We start from the raw sequence: 16,622 nt of genomic DNA, 5'->3' as shown, positions 1-16,622 counted from the left end.
ATTCCAGCCCCCCACATTTCCAAACTCCTCCTCTCCAAATCCCCCACCCCAATTCCCCTGGACCCCCATCCTCACCCCTATTCCTGCCCCCCCACATTCCCAAAAACTCCTCCACGCGTTTCCCTGCCAAATGCATCCCTCCCCCAGATCCCTCCACCGCCGCCCTCATCCCAGCTTCCCCGGATCCCCCCGAAATCCCCCCAGTCCCAACCCCCAAATCCCTCGGCGCCCCCCGTCCCCGCCGCGCCCCGAAACCACGCGCCCCCGCCCATCTCCATTCGCCCCGCCCCTCACCCTATCAGGGGCGTGGTTATGCAAATAACCGCCCGCGTATAGCCAATGGCAGAACAAAGCTGTTTCCGTATGCAAATCTTCGGGCGGGGTGGGCGGGGTTATGCAAATATCACCGGCCCTGCTCCGTCAGGCGGCGGCGCGCGCTGCGAGGACACGAACGGGACCGGCACCGGGATCAGCCCCGGGATCAACCCCGGGATCAGTCCCGGGATCAGCACCGGGATCAGCACCGGGGCCTCCCCGGCTCCGCTGCAGCTCCGGGCAGCCGCGGCCGAGCTGCCGAGGAGGAAGCGCCGCTGTCCAGGTGCGTGTCCCGCGTCGGGCACGGAGGGTCCCGGGACGCGTCCGCTCTCCGGTGTGAGCGGCACCGGGCACAGGGGACAATGGCAGATGGCACCGGCGCTGCTTTCTCCGGTCTACTCCGTCCACACGCAGGCGGCCGCTCCGTCGAGGCTCCCGGGCAGGGGGAGCGGGGCCGGCCCGGGGAGGGGCCGGTGCGGCCGGGACGGCGCCCGGCGGGCTGGTCTGGGCACGGCGGAGCCCCGGCCCCCGCCCCGCCGTCTCGGGATGGCGGGCTATAAAAAGCCTGTGGTTTGCGCCGAGCTCGGGGTGGTTATTTTTACTCGCGTCTGTGCAGGGAGGAACGCCCGGGTTTAACCCAAAAGTGCAGCCTGGGTGGCAGCCGCCCTGTCCCGGCCCCGCCGCCACCTCCCCGCCACCCCCCGGGGCCATCGCGGCCTTTGGTGGGTGGGGGTGAGCTCAAAGCGCAGGGGGAAACTGAGGCACGGCACCGGCGGGTTGTTGGCCCGACGTGGTTGTGGTGACAGCGGTGACAGCGGGTGACAGCCACCCCTGATGGCACTGTCACCTCGCTGGGGTGGCACAGCGGCCTGGCTGTTCCCGGCACGTGCTGGTGGCAGCCCGATTCCTTCCTGCTCCTGGGAGAGGATGGGACACGGCCACGGCTCCTGCCAGGGGCGTCTCCAGGGTGGTGGCACCTCCATGTGGCATCTCCAGGCTGTCCCAGTGCACCTGGGTCCCCGGTCACCCGTGGAGGGTCAGGTGAATCCTCTGCCAGATCCTCCTGCCCAGCACAGCCCACTGCCAGCCCATCCCTGTCCCTGTCCCTGTCCCTGTCCCTGTCCTTGTCCCTGTCCTTGTCCCCATCCTCAGGATTTTTACTCTTTTAATGAGAGAAACTTTCCCAGCCTTGCCGGCTCTGGCGTTTCCCAGAGAACGAATTCAGGTGGAAACTCGGGACGAGGGGGGAAGGCAGGGATGGGACCATGGGCTGTGCCCCCAGGGGACCCCCATGGGCACCCCTGGGGACATCGCTTGGGAAAGGAGCACGGGTGACCCACCCGGACATCCCGATCCTGGCCCTGTTCCATGTCCCCGCTGCCAGCTGGACGCGTCAGCGTGACGTGTGGGGAGATCTGCGGGTCGGGAAGGAGGGAGGTGGGCGCAGGCCTCAGGTCTGGTTTAGGATGTCGAACGTTCCCGGTCACCCCCAAACCTAGAGCAGCCATGACATCCCAAAAATAAAAAAAAATATAATAATAATAAAAAAGTGGATTTGGGAAACTTTGGAGAACTTCAAGGGGACAGGGATCGTGCTGGATCATCCCAGCAGAGAGAGGCACTCTGCAGTGGGAGTACCCAGAAGGATTTAGGGGGAAATTAGGTGAATTCAAACCCCTTAAATTTCCCTCCTCTTCCCAAAAAATCCCAGCAGGATTATCAGGAGCAAAACAGGTCTGTGAGCCAGGCAGCCCTAAAGCCACGGGGCCGGGCCGAGGTCAGCCCTGAGTGCCCCCAGCACCAACTGGGCATCACTTCCCAAATTAATTCCCAGCTATGGCCTGGGACAGCCCAATCCCATGGGAATCTCGAGTTCCTTCCCTTGGATGTGGCATCCACCGAGCCACAGTCGTGCTCTGGGCCTGGAGGGGGGTTCCCTGTGTGCATTCATCCTCCCGAGCAGCCTCGTTTTCCTCTTTTTTTTTTTTTTGGGGGGGGGGGGGGGGGTGGTGCTGGGGACGACCCTTTCAATCCTTCCTCCTTCCACACACTCATTTTGGAACCGAAAAGCCTCCACCCATCAGCACCGGGCCCGGGACTTTCGCTCTGTGTCACCCCTGAGGTGACAACGACAGCGAGGTGACAGCAGGGCTGGAGGTTGGCAGTGTCCCCCCCCCCCCCCCCCCGAGCCCGGACATAAAACCTGAGGTGGTCTTTAGGAGGTTGTGATGATCCCGAAATTCCCTCCGAGCCCCATCCCCACCTTTCCCCTACTTCCCAGCTGGCTCCTCCTGCCTCTCCAGTCCCCACCCAGCTCTGCCAGCCCCGCGCTGGTTTGTACTGGTCGCTTGTTTAAACAACCTATAAAAAGCAGAAAGGGCCCGGCAGAAACTCCGCGCTCAACTTTGACTTTTCCCCGTGCCGGGACTCGGGATGATGCTCGCACCAGCTCAGCCGTTCCCAGGGGATCTCCAGGATCCAAAACCACGGGTCCAGGACTGGATTTATCCCACTGGTCCCAGCGCTCCGTGTCCAGCGCTCCTTAAATCCCCCTTTTAAATCCCCGTTTTAAATCCTGTCCCCGCATCATCCCCGCCCTCCTGGGGGATTTCGCCGCTCCTTGCTCAGATTTTCCCCCTCCCTCGCTGTAAAAGATGGGTTGGAAATTCTTTCTCCCCGCTTTAAACGTTGTTTTCCTCCACCAAAACGCTTTTTCTTTTTGGGAGCTGCCAAGTGCCACCAGCGGGTACTTGATAACCACTCCCCTCCTAGTCCTGCACAATCACCCCCAGCTCTCAGACTTGCAGAAAAAAACCCCATAATTTGGTAAAAAAACTACATTTGCCTCCACTTTCCGTGTCCCATGGGAGGAGGAATCCCTGGGGAACCCCGAGACCCTGACTTGGGGGTGTTTTAGGGGAGCGCTTCCACCCTGGAGCAGCTTTTTCCTTTAACACCTCACCTGCTCGGATTTTTTTTTTTTTTTTAGGGTAAATCCAGTGGATTTGAGATTTCTGGGATCATCCAGGGGGTGTTGAAGGCAGTGCTGTGGTGCCGGTTATCCCAAAACCGGCTCAGGGGAAAAAACACGGGGCTCTCCTGGGATTCTCTTGGACTCCGCTCATTAATTAGGAGCTGAAATTAGGAATTTACACCCCCTGGCGCCATGCAGATCCCCCCTAAATGCGCAGAGGATCAAGAGGGGTTGATTGTAAACCCAGCCCGGGGGCTCGGGGTGAGACCACGCTGCGGGTGCTGAATCCCCCCGGGAATGGTTGGGATGAGGTGGGAGCGATCCCGATCCCGGTGCTAAAGAAAAGCACCCGCGGGAGGCAGAGGAGCCTCTCCCGGAGCAAGGAGAGGGAAAAAAAAAAAAATCTGTCTGAAAATCTGGGGTTGTTGGGGTGCCGGTGCTCAGGGGACACCCGGGGTGTCCCCGTGCTGGGGACAATGCCAGGAGTGGCTCTGGCGGTCCGCGAGCCCTCCCACGGAATCAGGTTCCGCGGTGTCGCCAGGCTGGAGGTGACAATGCCCGTGATCACCTGATCCCAATTCAAACCCAGAGGGAAAAATCCCCCCCTCCACCCCCGGCCCTTCACAGCTGCCCAGGGGTTCTGGTGACACGCGGAGGTGGCACCGGGTGGTGCGTTCCTGGTGCCACCACACGCTGCGGTGACAGCTCCGGTGACAGCTCCAGTGACAGTTCTGGTGATGGGTCTGGTGACAGCTCTGGTGACAGCTCTGGTGGCAGTTCCAGTGACAGTTCTGGTGACAGCTCCAGTGACAGTTCTGGTGATGGGTCTGGTGACAGCTCTGATGACAGTTCTGGTGACAGCTCCAGTGACAGTTCTGGTGACAGCTCTGGTGACAGCTCCAGTGACAGTTCTGGTGATGGGTCTGCTGACAGTTCTGGTGACAGTTCTGGTGACAGCTCCAGTGACAGTTCTGGTGACAGTTCTGGTGATGGGTCTGGTGACAGTTCTGGTGACAGCTCTGGTGACAGCTCCGGTGACAGCTCCAGTGACAGTTCTGGTGATGGGTCTGGTGACAGTTCTGGTGATGGGTCTGGTGACAGCTCTGGTGACAGCTCCAGTGACAGTTCTGGTGATGGGTCTGGTGACAGCTCTGGTGACAGTTCTGGTGAGAGCTCCGGTGACAGTTCTGGGGATGGGTCTGGTGACAGCTCTGATGACAGTTCTGGTGACAGCTCCAGTGACAGCTCCGGTGACAGCTCTGGTGACAGCTCTGGTGACAGCTCCAGTGACAGTTCTGGTGATGGGTCTGCTGACAGTTCTGGTGACAGTTCTGGTGACAGTTCTGGTGACAGTTCTGGTGATGGGTCTGCTGACAGTTCTGGTCACAGTTCTGGTCACAGTTCCAGTGGCAGCTTCTCAGTGTCATGGGTTCTGGAACCTTCCAGGACCTTCTCAGAATCACCCCATGGGGCACTGAGGTACCGGAGAATCCAAGGATCTGTGGGGGCTTGTCCCCCAGCAAATCCTTGGAATTATTTCATGTCCCTGCTGCAGGTGACAAGTGCATCCATCCATCATCCATCCATCATCCATCCATCATCCATCCATCATCCATCCATCATCCATCATCCATCCATCCATCCATCATCCATCCATCATCCATCCATCCATCCATCCATCCATCCATCCATCCATCCATCATCCATCCATCCATCATCCATCCATCCATCCATCCATCCATCCATCATCCATCCATCCATCCATCATCCATCCATCCATCCATCCATCCATCCATCATCCATCCATCATCCATCCATCCATCCATCCATCCATCCATCATCCATCCATCCATCCATCCATCCATCATCCATCCATCCATCCATCCATCCATCCATCCATCATCCATCATCCATCCATCCATCATCCATCCATCATCCATCATCCATCCATCATCCATCCATCCATCATCCATCCATCCATCATCCATCCATCCATCCATCATCCATCCATCCATCCATCCATCCATCCATCCATCATCCATCCATCCATCATCCATCCATCATCCATCCATCCATCATCCATCCATCCATCCATCATCCATCATCCATCATCCATCCATCCATCCATCATCCATCCATCATCCATCCATCCATCCATCCATCCATCCATCCATGGATCCATCCATCCATCCATCCATCATCCATCCATCCATCCATCCATCATCCATCCATCCATCATCCATCCATCCATCATCCATCCATCATCCATCCATCCATCCATCCATCCATCCATCATCCATCCATCCATCCCTCCATCATCCATCCATCCATCCATCATCCATCCATCCATCCATCCATCCATCCATCCATCCATCATCCATCCATCCATCCATCATCCATCATCCATCCATCCATCCATCAATCCATCATCCATCCATCCATCATCCATCCATCATCCATCCATCATCCATCATCCATCCATCCATCATCCATCATCCATCCATCATCCATCATCCATCCATCCATCATCCATCATCCATCATCCATCCATCCATCATCCATCCATCCATCCATCAATCCATCATCCATCCATCCATCATCCATCATCCATCCATCCATCATCCATCCATCCATCCATCATCCATCCATCCATCCATCATCCATCCATCCATCCATCCATCATCCATCCATCCATCCATCCATCATCCATCCATCCATCCATCATCCATCCATCCATCCATCATCCATCCATCCATCCATCCATCATCCATCCATCCATCATCCATCCATCCATCATCCATCCATCCATCATCCATCCATCCATCCATCATCCATCCATCCATCCATCCATCCCTCCCTCCATTCCCAACTCCAGATCCCCAAAATCCCCCCCCAGGCTGAGTCTGTGTGAGGACATTGAGGGGGGGTTACAGCCAGGCCAGCACCCCCTACCCCGAATGTGCCAACCCCAAGGACCAGCCCCAAATTCCCACCCCCAAAATTCAACATCCAGGAGTGGGGACCCTCGAGGATGTCCCCAGGGAGCGCCGCAGGTGTCGGAGCTGGGAGGAGCGAACAAAACACCCCAGGGATGGTTGGGAATGGGAAAAACTCAGCTTTTCCACCTGGGAATATTTATCCCTTTCCGGCAGGGCCGGGGTGGTCTGGGCACCCCCCTGGATCTCGGAGGGTGGGGGGCACGGGGGGGGGGTCGTGCGTGGGCCTGGGGACACAGGGTGGCAGCGGGGCCGTGGGAACGGCAGCGCAATTTCCTTCCATAAATTAAAATTAGTTTTGATCAGCTAAAAATAGCAGCCGAGCACGATGGTAAAATGGCAACGTGCTCGAGAGGGGGGAAGGGGGACACGCCGTGGGCACCAGGGGACAGAAGGGTCCCCAGCTGCACCCCTGGCATCCAGCCTGGCATTTGGGGTGGGTGGGGAGGGGCTGCTGGCAGAGCTGGGGGGGCCCCAAAATTATCCCAAACACGGAGCTGCCGCCCCGCTGCTTCCCTGCCCCGCTCCTGGCTCCTGGTTGTGGTCTGGGGACAGCAGGGACAGAGCCAGGCCGGGTGTGTGTCCCCAAATCATGGTGGGCACGAGGGTCCCGTTGGGGACATCTCGGCGTTTCTGCCCCATTTGGGGTGGATTTTGCTGTGGGGGGTGACAGAGGGAGCAGGAATTGAGGAGGGGGGAGGTGACAGCAGGGGGGTGTCCCAGCGCTGTGCCAGGCTCGGAGCGGGGGGTGACACCCCACAGCCAGGGTGGCACGGGGGGGGGGTCACCAGCCCCGTGTCCCTGCCCGGCGCTGGCTCACGAGGCCGCAGGAGTGGGTGGGTGGTTTCACTTTGCTGTCTCCTCGTGCAGCCACTTCCTGGCCTGCGACTGGTGGAGGTCAAATTTAGTCTGCTGGAGCTTAAAAAAAAAAAAAAAAAAAAAATTAAAAAAAAAATCAAAAATCCCCAGATTTGAACCTAAAACCAAGCCCTTGTGCTTAAGGGACCCTCCCCGCCGCCCGCCCTGCCGTCTTTTAAACGCCCTCCCCATCCCACGGAGCAGCTTCAGGAGCAGCCTCGGAGTGGCCCCCTTTGGGTTTGGGATAAAAACTCTGATCCCAAAGTCCCGCTGAAGGATTTGGGATCACGGCAGCGCCGCTGAACACCCAAAGGTGCTCGGGGGTGCCCTGGGGGTGATGGATTGGGGTGGCTGGGCAAGGCCAAGGGGATTTTTTCCCCTGTAACCCAGCAGAATTTCCCGGTTTTCCCCCCATTTTCCGCTTGGCCACCATCTTCGCGGAAGAAGAAATGACCGAACTTCCTCCGAGATTCGTTTTTTTTCGGCAGCCAAACTTATTTTTGGTGGCACTGGGGCGGACTCTGGCTGGGGACAGCCCCGAGGCCTTTGGGGCTCAGGGGTTTTTCTCTCTCTCTTCCAGCCCCAAATCCAGCAGAGAAGGCAAAAATGGGCCGGAAAAAAATCCAGATCAGCCGGATTTTGGATCAGCGGAACCGGCAGGTAGGAGCCGCTCGGGGGGATGAGGTGGGCACAAGACGGGGGACGAGGGAGGTAAAACCACCCCCTCTTGGGGATCGTTTCTCGGAGAACTCAGGTTTGTTTGGGTTTTTTTTGGGGGGGGGGGGTGGTGGGACGGATTTTCACTCCCGTCCTCGCCGCAGGTGACCTTCACCAAGCGGAAATTCGGGCTGATGAAGAAGGCGTACGAGCTGAGCGTGCTCTGCGACTGCGAGATCGCCCTGATCATCTTCAACAGCACCAACCGCCTCTTCCAGTACGCCAGCACCGACATGGACAAGGTGCTGCTCAAGTACACCGAGTACAGCGAGCCCCACGAGAGCCGCACCAACTCCGACATCCTCGAGGTAGCGCCCGGGGGTGGCCCCCGGGGCCCCGCGGTGGCCGCAGGGACCCGCTCATTGTCACCTCCCCGCAGACGCTGAAGCGCAAAGGGTTGGGGCTGGAGAGCCACGAGCTGGAGCTGGAGGAGGGCCCGGAGCTGCCCGGGGAGAAGGGGAGAAGGATCGGGGAGGGTGTGGATCTGTCACTGGCGCGGCCGAGGTTTTATGTGAGTTGTTGGCAGGGGGAGGGTCCTCAAGGGTCCCCATCCCATCTTTGTCCTTGAACTGAAGGGTCCCGAGGGTCCCCGAATGTCCCCATCCTATCTTTGTCCATGTCCTGAAGGGTCATGTGGGTCCCTGAGTGTCCCCATCCCATCCCATCCCATCCCATCCCATCCCATCCCATCCCATCCCATCCCATCCCATCCCATCCCATCCCATCCCTGGTCCTTGGTTTCTGCTTTGTCCTGCAGAGTCCCAAGGGTCCCCACGCCCTCCTTGACCTTGGGACAAATCCTGAGGGTCCCGGAGGGTCCCTGCCCATTCTTTGTCCCTGATCTCTGCTTTACCCTGAGGAGGCCTAAGTGTCCCCAAGTGTCCCCATCCCCTCCCTGTCCTTGACCTCTCCCTGTCCCTGACCCCAGTGTGTCCCTGCAGAGCCCGCTGCCGCTGCCCGAGGCCGGCTATGGCAGCTCCCCCCCGGCCACCGACACCTCCCTGGGCAGTGCCAGCAGCTCCCCGCAGAGCCAGGGCCGCTCTCCTGCCTTCAGACCCGCGGCTCCGAAGCCACCGGGACGGTCCCCAGGGCCACTGCCCCCAGGTAGGCTCGGGGCCCTCAGCTGGGAGCACTCCAGGGTTGGGGACAAGGGAAAGGGACCCTGCCATGGGTGGCCTGTCACCACCATGGGCACCCCTTTCCCACCATAGACACCTCATTCCCCTCCACGCCCACCCTGTCCCCTCTGTGCCCACCCTGCCCCCTGTGCCCACCCTGTCCCCTCCACACCCGCCCTGTCCCCTCTGTGCCCACCCTGTCCCCTCTGTGCCCACCCTGTCCCCTCCACACCCGCCCTGTCCCCTCTGTGCCCACCCTGTCCCATCTGTGCCCACCCTGTCCCCTCTGTGCCCACCCTGTCCCCTCCGTGCCCACCCCGTCCCCACCACGAGCACCCGAACCCCGCTGCCCCGCGGGGATTTTCCCGGCCCGGTCCCGCATGCAAAGCTCCTCTCCCGGGGACTTTACCGGGAGCGGGGCCGGGCGGCTGCGTGGGCAGGAGCGGTGCCGCAGCTGTGGAAACACCGGGCCCGATCTCCCTCCAGCTGCTTCCTGTGCCCTGCCAGCACCCGGTCCCCAACTGTCCCCTCGCCCTGTGCCCGCAGGTCCCTCCCGTGTGGCACAGCTCATCCCCGGGTGGGGACAGGGCGACAGGAAAGCAGCTGGAAACCCCACAAAACTCGGGGTTCGATCAGCGGAAACCCCGCGGGTGGGCGGGAGGTGGCACGGGATGGGGACAGGCAGCATCCCAAATCCTGGGGTGGGGACAGCGTGGTGGCTGCAGGGCAAACGGGGCATTCCCGGGGGACATTCCCACGGGACATCCCGGACCACAACAGGGGGGTTTGCACCCCCCGTCGCCTGTTTGTGGCCCCAAAGGCACATCCAGCCACGGCCTCAGCGTGTCACCTCCCGTCACAGCCCCGTGGCCACAGCCCAGGTGGCCCACGGGGGAAGTGGCTTTGCCGGAGCGCGGCACCGTGCAGGCGCACACGGCTGCCCACGCCTGCGGGGCCACCGCGGCCACCGCGGCCACCGCCACGGGGATGCCCCGAGGATCATCCGTGCGTCCTCCTGTCCGTCTGTCCCCCAGGTCTCAGCTACCCCCTGTTCCCTGCCGCCAGCCTGAGCCGCGCCCTGGCCACCAAGACCCCGCCGCCGCTGTTCCTGGGGGCCGAGGGCCGGCGTGGCGAGTCCCAGGGCAGCCTGGCGAGCGGCCGGAGCGGCGGCAGCGCAGCGGTGAGCGAGCTGTCCCCAAAGTCACGCGGGTGTCCCCTCCCCAAAATCTCGCTCGTCTCCTCCGCCCCCTTCTCCGGGGCTTTGCTGGGAGGGGTCCCCGGGGGTTTGGGGCACAAACCCGAATTGGGGTCCCCTCATTTCCCGCAGCGGCCGCTGTACCCCGCCCTGCAGACCCTGAGCCCCGTGCTCAGCCCGGGCGGCTCCGGCCTCTCGAGCCACGGCCTCGCCGGCTTCTCCTTCCTCAGCCCGGCCCAAGCGGGTGAGTCCCGGTCCCTCAGCCTCGTCCCCTCCGTTTGTCACCCTCCCCGCTCACTGTTGTGTCCTCTCACCCCGCAGATTTTGGGGCTGGCGAGGTCCCTCCACCCCCCGGCTTCCTGCAGCCCCCGGCGTGGGGGAACCCCCGGGACATGGCAGCGTTGGGGTGAGGACAGCGGGGGACGGGGGTGGGGACGGGGGGGGGGACAGGGCAGGGATGACATTGGCAGAGCTGGGGTGAGGACGGGGGTGGCCCTGGGGTGGGGACAGGGATGAGCCCACTCTGCTGCACCCACGGGTGTCACCAGCAGGGTGGTCTTGGGGGTCACCCCCGAACCACCTCCATCTAATTTCCAGCCGGATTCCCCCATGGATTTTATCCCATGTGTCCCCTCCCACGCTCACACTCCAGCAGCCTTGTGGGCACCCGCCCAGTTCCCAACTGGGCCAGAACCGGTCCAGGACAGGAATCTGGGGAGGTCTCAACCCCTCTAGGGGGTACAAGGGAATACCCAGAATGAAATACGGGGTCAGTCCCTCACCCCGCTCCCCTCTCGCCCCAGGGCCAGCAGCCGGATCGTCCCCGCGGAGGAGCCAGCCGCTGTCCCCGGCGCGTCCCCGCAGCACCAGGCCATCAGCATCAAGTCGGAGCGGGTGTCGCCGGGGCTGGGCTGTCCCCAGGGCACCCCCCAGCCCTCCCTGACCACCCTGGCGTCCCTCAGCGAAACCTCCCGAGCCCCCGGAGACCTCCAGCCCCGCGATGACTTCACCAAGGGCTTCCCTCCCTACGCGCTGGGACCACCGCGGCCGCTGCCGGACGAGCAGAGGGTCCCTGTCCCTGTCCCCATGCGGCGGGGACAGCCCGTGGACGTTTGGCAGAGATAGCGAGGCCGGAGGGGTGCGGGGAAAGGGAGGGGGGGGTAAAACCCTGCTTGGGGGAGCAGACCCCCACCCGCTTCTTCCCCATCCTCAGCCCCTCGGGAAGCTCCCCCCGTGCGGTGGTGGCGACCAGGGGTGACACCGGGCTCCGTGCGGGGTCACTGTCCCCCACCCTGGGGATGCAGCTCCTTGAGACCCCACCCCCGCCTCCCTGGAGTCCCCAAATTCCACCAAGTCCCCTCCTTCCAGCTCTGCCCGCCACCCCCTGCGAGTCCAGGAGTCCAGCGCTGTCGCCGTGTCCCTGTCCGGTGGACAGTCGGACGCTGTCCCTGCCCGTCCTTGCGCCTGTCCCCGCGCCACCAGCGTGTCCCCAAGCCAGCGGGAGTGGCTGGGAAGTGCCACGCGGTGGCAGCAGGACTGAGAGCACCGGCGGCGGCTCCGGCGCCTTCCCCGGCCCAATTCCGCGTCCAGGGGGACAGGGGACAGCGGAGGGGGACAGGGGACAGGCGGTGTGGGGGGTGCTGCGCCCCCCGCCAAGGGTTATTTTCTATTTATTATCTTCGCACCAATAAAGAGCTGCGGGTCTCGGGGTGCCTGGTGTGAGATTTTTTTTGGGCTCAGGCAGCCCCGTTCGGGGTGGTGGCACGGCGTTAACGTCCCCAAGGGGAGAGGTGGCACATGCCCACACCCCCTCGGTCTCAGGGTCGCTGTGTCCCCCTCCCCCGTGTCCCCCTCCCCCGTGTCCCCCAAGGCTCAGAGCCGCCTCTCAGGGGTCACTGGCCAGCAGGGTGGGTGACAGCCGGGTCACCCCTGGTCTGCTCAGATCTTTGGGGTTCAGCCGTGCTGCTCCCACCCCTCGGTGACCCCCAAAAAGCCTCTCGGGGGTGGGGGGGGAGATATCAGAGCAGGTGGGAGAAAGAAAAACCTCTTAAAATCGGGATTTGGGGGGGGCAAGGCAGGGGGTTTAAGGAGGGGAGGGCCCTGCCCAGCTGAGCTGAGCCTGTTTTAGCTCAGGGCTGGGCTGGGATCGGGGGTTCTGCTGCTTTTTTTGGGGTGGGGGAGCAGCCCCTGGGGCCTGCGGTGTGTTGGGTACAGCCACGGCCACGGCCGCGCTGCTGGGAGGTGGCAAGGAGGGGACACCAGGCTCCTGCAGCGCCATCACCCCACAGGGACATTTCTGGGGGGGTTTGGGTCCCCCTCCCCAGCACCGCTTGGGCACCCCCAGGTCGGAATCAAGCAGGGCTGGGGATCCCCCAAACCCTCCAGCGCCGAGCTGGGCCCCTTCTCTCGGCTGGGGAGGGGGGATTAGAGCCCCGAGATTAAAACCTGGGCGGCAGATTAATCCTGGGAAGAGTTTGCCCGGTTTAATAGAGCGCCACAAATACCAGGCGGGATTAGGGGCTGTGGCGAGCCGGGCTGGTCCCAGGGCCACCACCCCCCACCCCCCAAAGGGTGACAGGTCCCCTCCAGGGCCACCTTTGGGACCGGGCTTGTGGCTGGCAAGAAGAGTCAAGGCAGCGGGTGCCAGAGTGGGGGCTGGGGTAAGAGACACTGATTGAATAGCAATGACTGAATGATTTATGGTTTGCATTATTGCACGGCTCATTTGAATATATGCTAATCAGGGCTTTTTTTTTCTTTTTTTTTTTTTTTTTCCCCCTCGTTTTGTTTGTAAGATTTAGATTTGCTATGGCAACCCGCTGGCATGGAAGGAGCGCCAGGAAATGTCAGGGCGAGGTGAGCCCCGGGGAGGGGCTGGGGGCTGCAGGGGTGGGGTGGCGGTGGTGGCAGGAGAGGGTGGTGGGGAGGGTGGGGGGACACACGGACTCGTCGCATCCCAGCACCGGGACACCGGGAAGGGCCGGCGGGACCCGGAGGGCAGCGGCGGGAGCACCGGGAGCCGCTGGAGCCGCGCATCCCACCCCTGCCTGCAGGTCCAGTAACGCCCACTGCGACACGTCCCAAACTGGGCTCGGGAGGTGCCTCGGGGTGTCCCCAACCCCACTTGTGTCCCTCTGTCCCCAGGCTCGCTGCCCGGTGTCCCCGGGCCGGGGGAAAAGGGTGGGATGCCCCACGGCGCTGCCCCAAAGGTGGCACCCAGGGACCCCCTGGGTGCTCGGGGTGACACTGGGAAGCGACAAAGCCGCTGCGTCCCCAACCGTGACCCAGCGTGGCCACCTCTGGCTCTCCCTGTCCCCTTCCCAGCTAGCCCCAGTAAATCCCAGTTACCTGCAGGCCCACCCGGGGGGGCTGCGCTGCTCTGGGGGGTCTGGGAGCCGCCGGGGCTTTGTCTCCGCTCGGAGCCGGCGCCTCTCCCTGTGCTGCGGGTGGGATGTACCGAGGTGGGGGGATCCGCACCCCGATTTGGGAGCCGGGGGACCTTTCCAGCAGGGTGTTCCCTGGCTGGCATGGCGGGGATTTGGGGGATTATTTCCTGCCCAGAGCAGCCCTTGTCACCGGATCTCTTGTCCCCGTTCCGAGGGGACATCCCGGCTGGCCGTGGGGTCCCCACCCCTCAGCTCTGCCCGCTCTGGGGAGAACAGGGACCCTCCCCGGGGCAGGTGCGGTCCCTCAGAGCCACACGGGCAGGGCCGGGATTTGTCACGGTGGCCCCGGGACCGGGAGCTGCGTGTCCCTGCAGGGTCGCCTTCTCCAACCGGGACCGGTTTCCTCCCCCACAGCCGGGGCCGTTTCACTCTTTATAACGGAGCGGCAGAGAGCCCCGGGGGCTACGGGCGAGCGGTCGCCACCGCGGCCCCGACGGAACGGAGGTGACCGGACCCTCCTGGCGTCCCCGCCGCCTCAAAGAGGGGCCGAGACGGGCACCGGGGGCTGCCTCTCCCCCGGTGCGTCCTCCCCCAAACACCCACTTTGTTGTTTTGCAAAAGCCCTGAAATATTCATGGCGCTGCACCGAGCTCCTCTTAATGAATTTTTGATCAAAACTCCACCAAGGAGCCAAAATACGCCACCCACTCCCCTAAACCCTCGCCGTCGGGGGTGGGGGGCAGCGGGGACGCCGGTACCGGGCCCGGCCCAAGCGCCTTTTTACCGGGGGAGCCCCTGGGCAACCCGGGGGTCTCACGGCCACCGAGGGCGGGGATGGCACCGCAGCAACGGGCACGGTAATTACGAGGTTGGCCGCAAGATTTGGGGTGTCCGACGCTCAGTCCAGGCCTCCTGTTTCTCCCGGGGCTGGCAGGGACCGGCCGAACCCCCGGGAAGCCTCGGTTGGACGGGACGGGCGGTGGGCGGCCGGGAACGCGCGTCCCGGTGTCCGCCAGCTCGGCCGCGAGAAATATTCGTTAATGAGGAAATGCATAAGCGGAGCTCATTAAGGGACAGAGAGGAGACCGAGGATTGTCCGGCAGCACCGAGCCGGGAGCTGCTCGTCCCCGGGGCGGGCCGGGCTTGGGAGGGCACCGGGACGGCACCGGCACCGGCACCGGCACCGGCACCGGCACCGGCACCGGCACCGGCACCGGCGCTGTCCCCCGATGGCTCCCGGGGCTGGAGCCAGGCCCGGCCCCGCCCGGGGGCTCAGGGTCTGCAAGCGGTTGAGTGTCCTTGGGTGTTCCCCCACTCCCCGCGGTTGAATTTGGGGTGCAAACCCCCCCGGGCGCTGCGCGGAGTCCCCGGGGGGTTTTTTTTGGGTTTATTTTTAGCGCTCCTAAAATCCCGGTGCGCCCGGAGGAACGTGGGGGGAGCTGGGAATTCATTCGCGGCCGCTTCCCGGGAGATTGGAGGTGTTAACCCGCGCAGAAGTGAGGGATTTGGGGTCGAATTAAATTTAAAATCAAGCAATTTCGGCTTCATTTCCACGCAATAATCCCGCAGCGCCCGGGGAAAGGAGAGCGCCGTCCCCAGCCCCTGCCGCAGCCCCGGGATGGGGGGGAAAGGGCAGGAGGAGACCCCAACCCTCTCTCCTCACCCCATGGGGTGCCCCAAATCCCGAGGAAAGGCGAGGTGGGGTCCCCGGTGCCACCCGCTGCCCGTGCAGGGCCGCATCGGTGGGGTCAGCGGGATTACTGTTATTATTATTATTATTACTATTGCTGTGATTATAATATCTCTCCTTTTTTTTTTAATAATAAAATCCTCGTTATTTTTAGGTTCTGCTGCTGCCAGAGCCGCCCCCCGCCCCCGCAACCCCCCCATCCAGCCTGGTTTCCCCCCTCCCTCCCTCCCTCCCTCTCCAAGCTCCGGGCTAACCTATCCCGCTCCCGACGCGAGGACGTCATTCCTTACGTAGTAAAATATGGAGAAAGCAAAGAAAAAAAAAAAAAAAAAAAAAAAAAAGACGCTTCCCCCCCTCCCCCCCCCCCCCTCCTCCTCTCTCCCATCTCCATTTCCAAAAGGAACAAAATGGATGTTTGGGCGGAATCCACACCGCCCCCCCCTCCCCTCCCCGTCATCCCCTCCTCATCCTCGGTAGCGGCGGCTCCGGGGGCTGCCCGGTGCGCTCGGGGGGTTTCGCGGCGTTCAAGCCCCGGGCAGACGTTCCCCGTTTAACCCCACGTAAAGGCAACGTGATCGCGGGGGGCTCCGCTTCCCACAGCCCGGCCGGGGCTCTCCGGGAGCCGCAGCGCCTGGACTGGCCCCGGGCTCCGCGTTCCGCCCGCTACCGGCGCCGCTTTCCCCCCCCCAGCCCCACGGCCCGGAGGTTGCCGGTGTCCCGGCGGCTCCCGCTAAGTCATTAATGGATGCAGAGGTGCGGAGGGAGGTAAATAATCCCCTCCCCGCTCCCCCCTCTCTCTCTTTTTTTTTTTTCCCCTCCGCCTTTTTTTATTTATTTTAATTTTTTTTAATTTTTTTTCCCCTCCCCCTTTCTGTCTTTCCTTTGCCCCGCACTGAACTCCCCGTGCCGGTGCTGCCGCCGGTGCCGCCGCCGGTGCCGGAGGGGCAGGGCTGGGCGGTCACCGGCGGCCGCCCCGCTCCCCCCTCCCGCTTCTCCCAACTTGGAGGAAGTCTGCGAGGGGGGACCCCGCGCCTCCCCTTCCCCCTCCGCTTTATATTTTTTTTTTATTTATTTTTTTTAATGGGTGGTGGCGGGGGGGGGGGGGGGGTGGGTGGGCTGTTCTTTACTCTCCTCCCCCCCACCGCCCCCTCCTCCCCATCCCGGATTAGGGTTCCCGGTGCGAGTGTCGGGGTGGGGGTGAGATGGCGGAGCGCGGGAGGGGCGGGGGGAGAAGGACGAGGCGTGGAAAGCTGCCCTCCCTCCGGCTCCCGCAGCGCCGGGAACAATGGCCACGGGCTCCGTGGGGACAATGCCCGGCGGAGCCGAGCTGCTTGGGTTGCAGGACACGTCCACCACCGCCTCGGCCACCCCGG

General features: G+C 62.6%; 1 protein-coding gene across 1 annotated transcript; it reads left to right on the top strand.

Moving 5' to 3' along the window:
* The first annotated feature begins 455 nt into the window (after positions 1–455).
* Positions 456–11,790, top strand: MEF2B (myocyte enhancer factor 2B). The gene is made up of 9 exons (XM_062510064.1): positions 456–598; positions 7,724–7,803; positions 7,965–8,168; positions 8,240–8,371; positions 8,802–8,964; positions 10,013–10,158; positions 10,306–10,417; positions 10,495–10,579; positions 10,977–11,790. Exons 2-9 carry the CDS (start codon positions 7,750–7,752, stop codon positions 11,296–11,298), a joined length of 1,218 nt encoding a protein of 405 aa, XP_062366048.1. The 5' UTR covers positions 456–598; positions 7,724–7,749; the 3' UTR covers positions 11,299–11,790.
* Positions 11,791–16,622: the final 4,832 nt, after the last annotated feature.

The sequence above is a fragment of the Cinclus cinclus genome, chromosome 28, assembly GCF_963662255.1.
Source record: "Cinclus cinclus chromosome 28, bCinCin1.1, whole genome shotgun sequence".
In the NCBI taxonomy this organism is placed as follows: domain Eukaryota; kingdom Metazoa; phylum Chordata; class Aves; order Passeriformes; family Cinclidae; genus Cinclus; species Cinclus cinclus.
The sequence above is the reverse complement of the archived record's forward strand: the minus strand, read 5'-3'. Positions and strand labels throughout refer to the sequence as shown.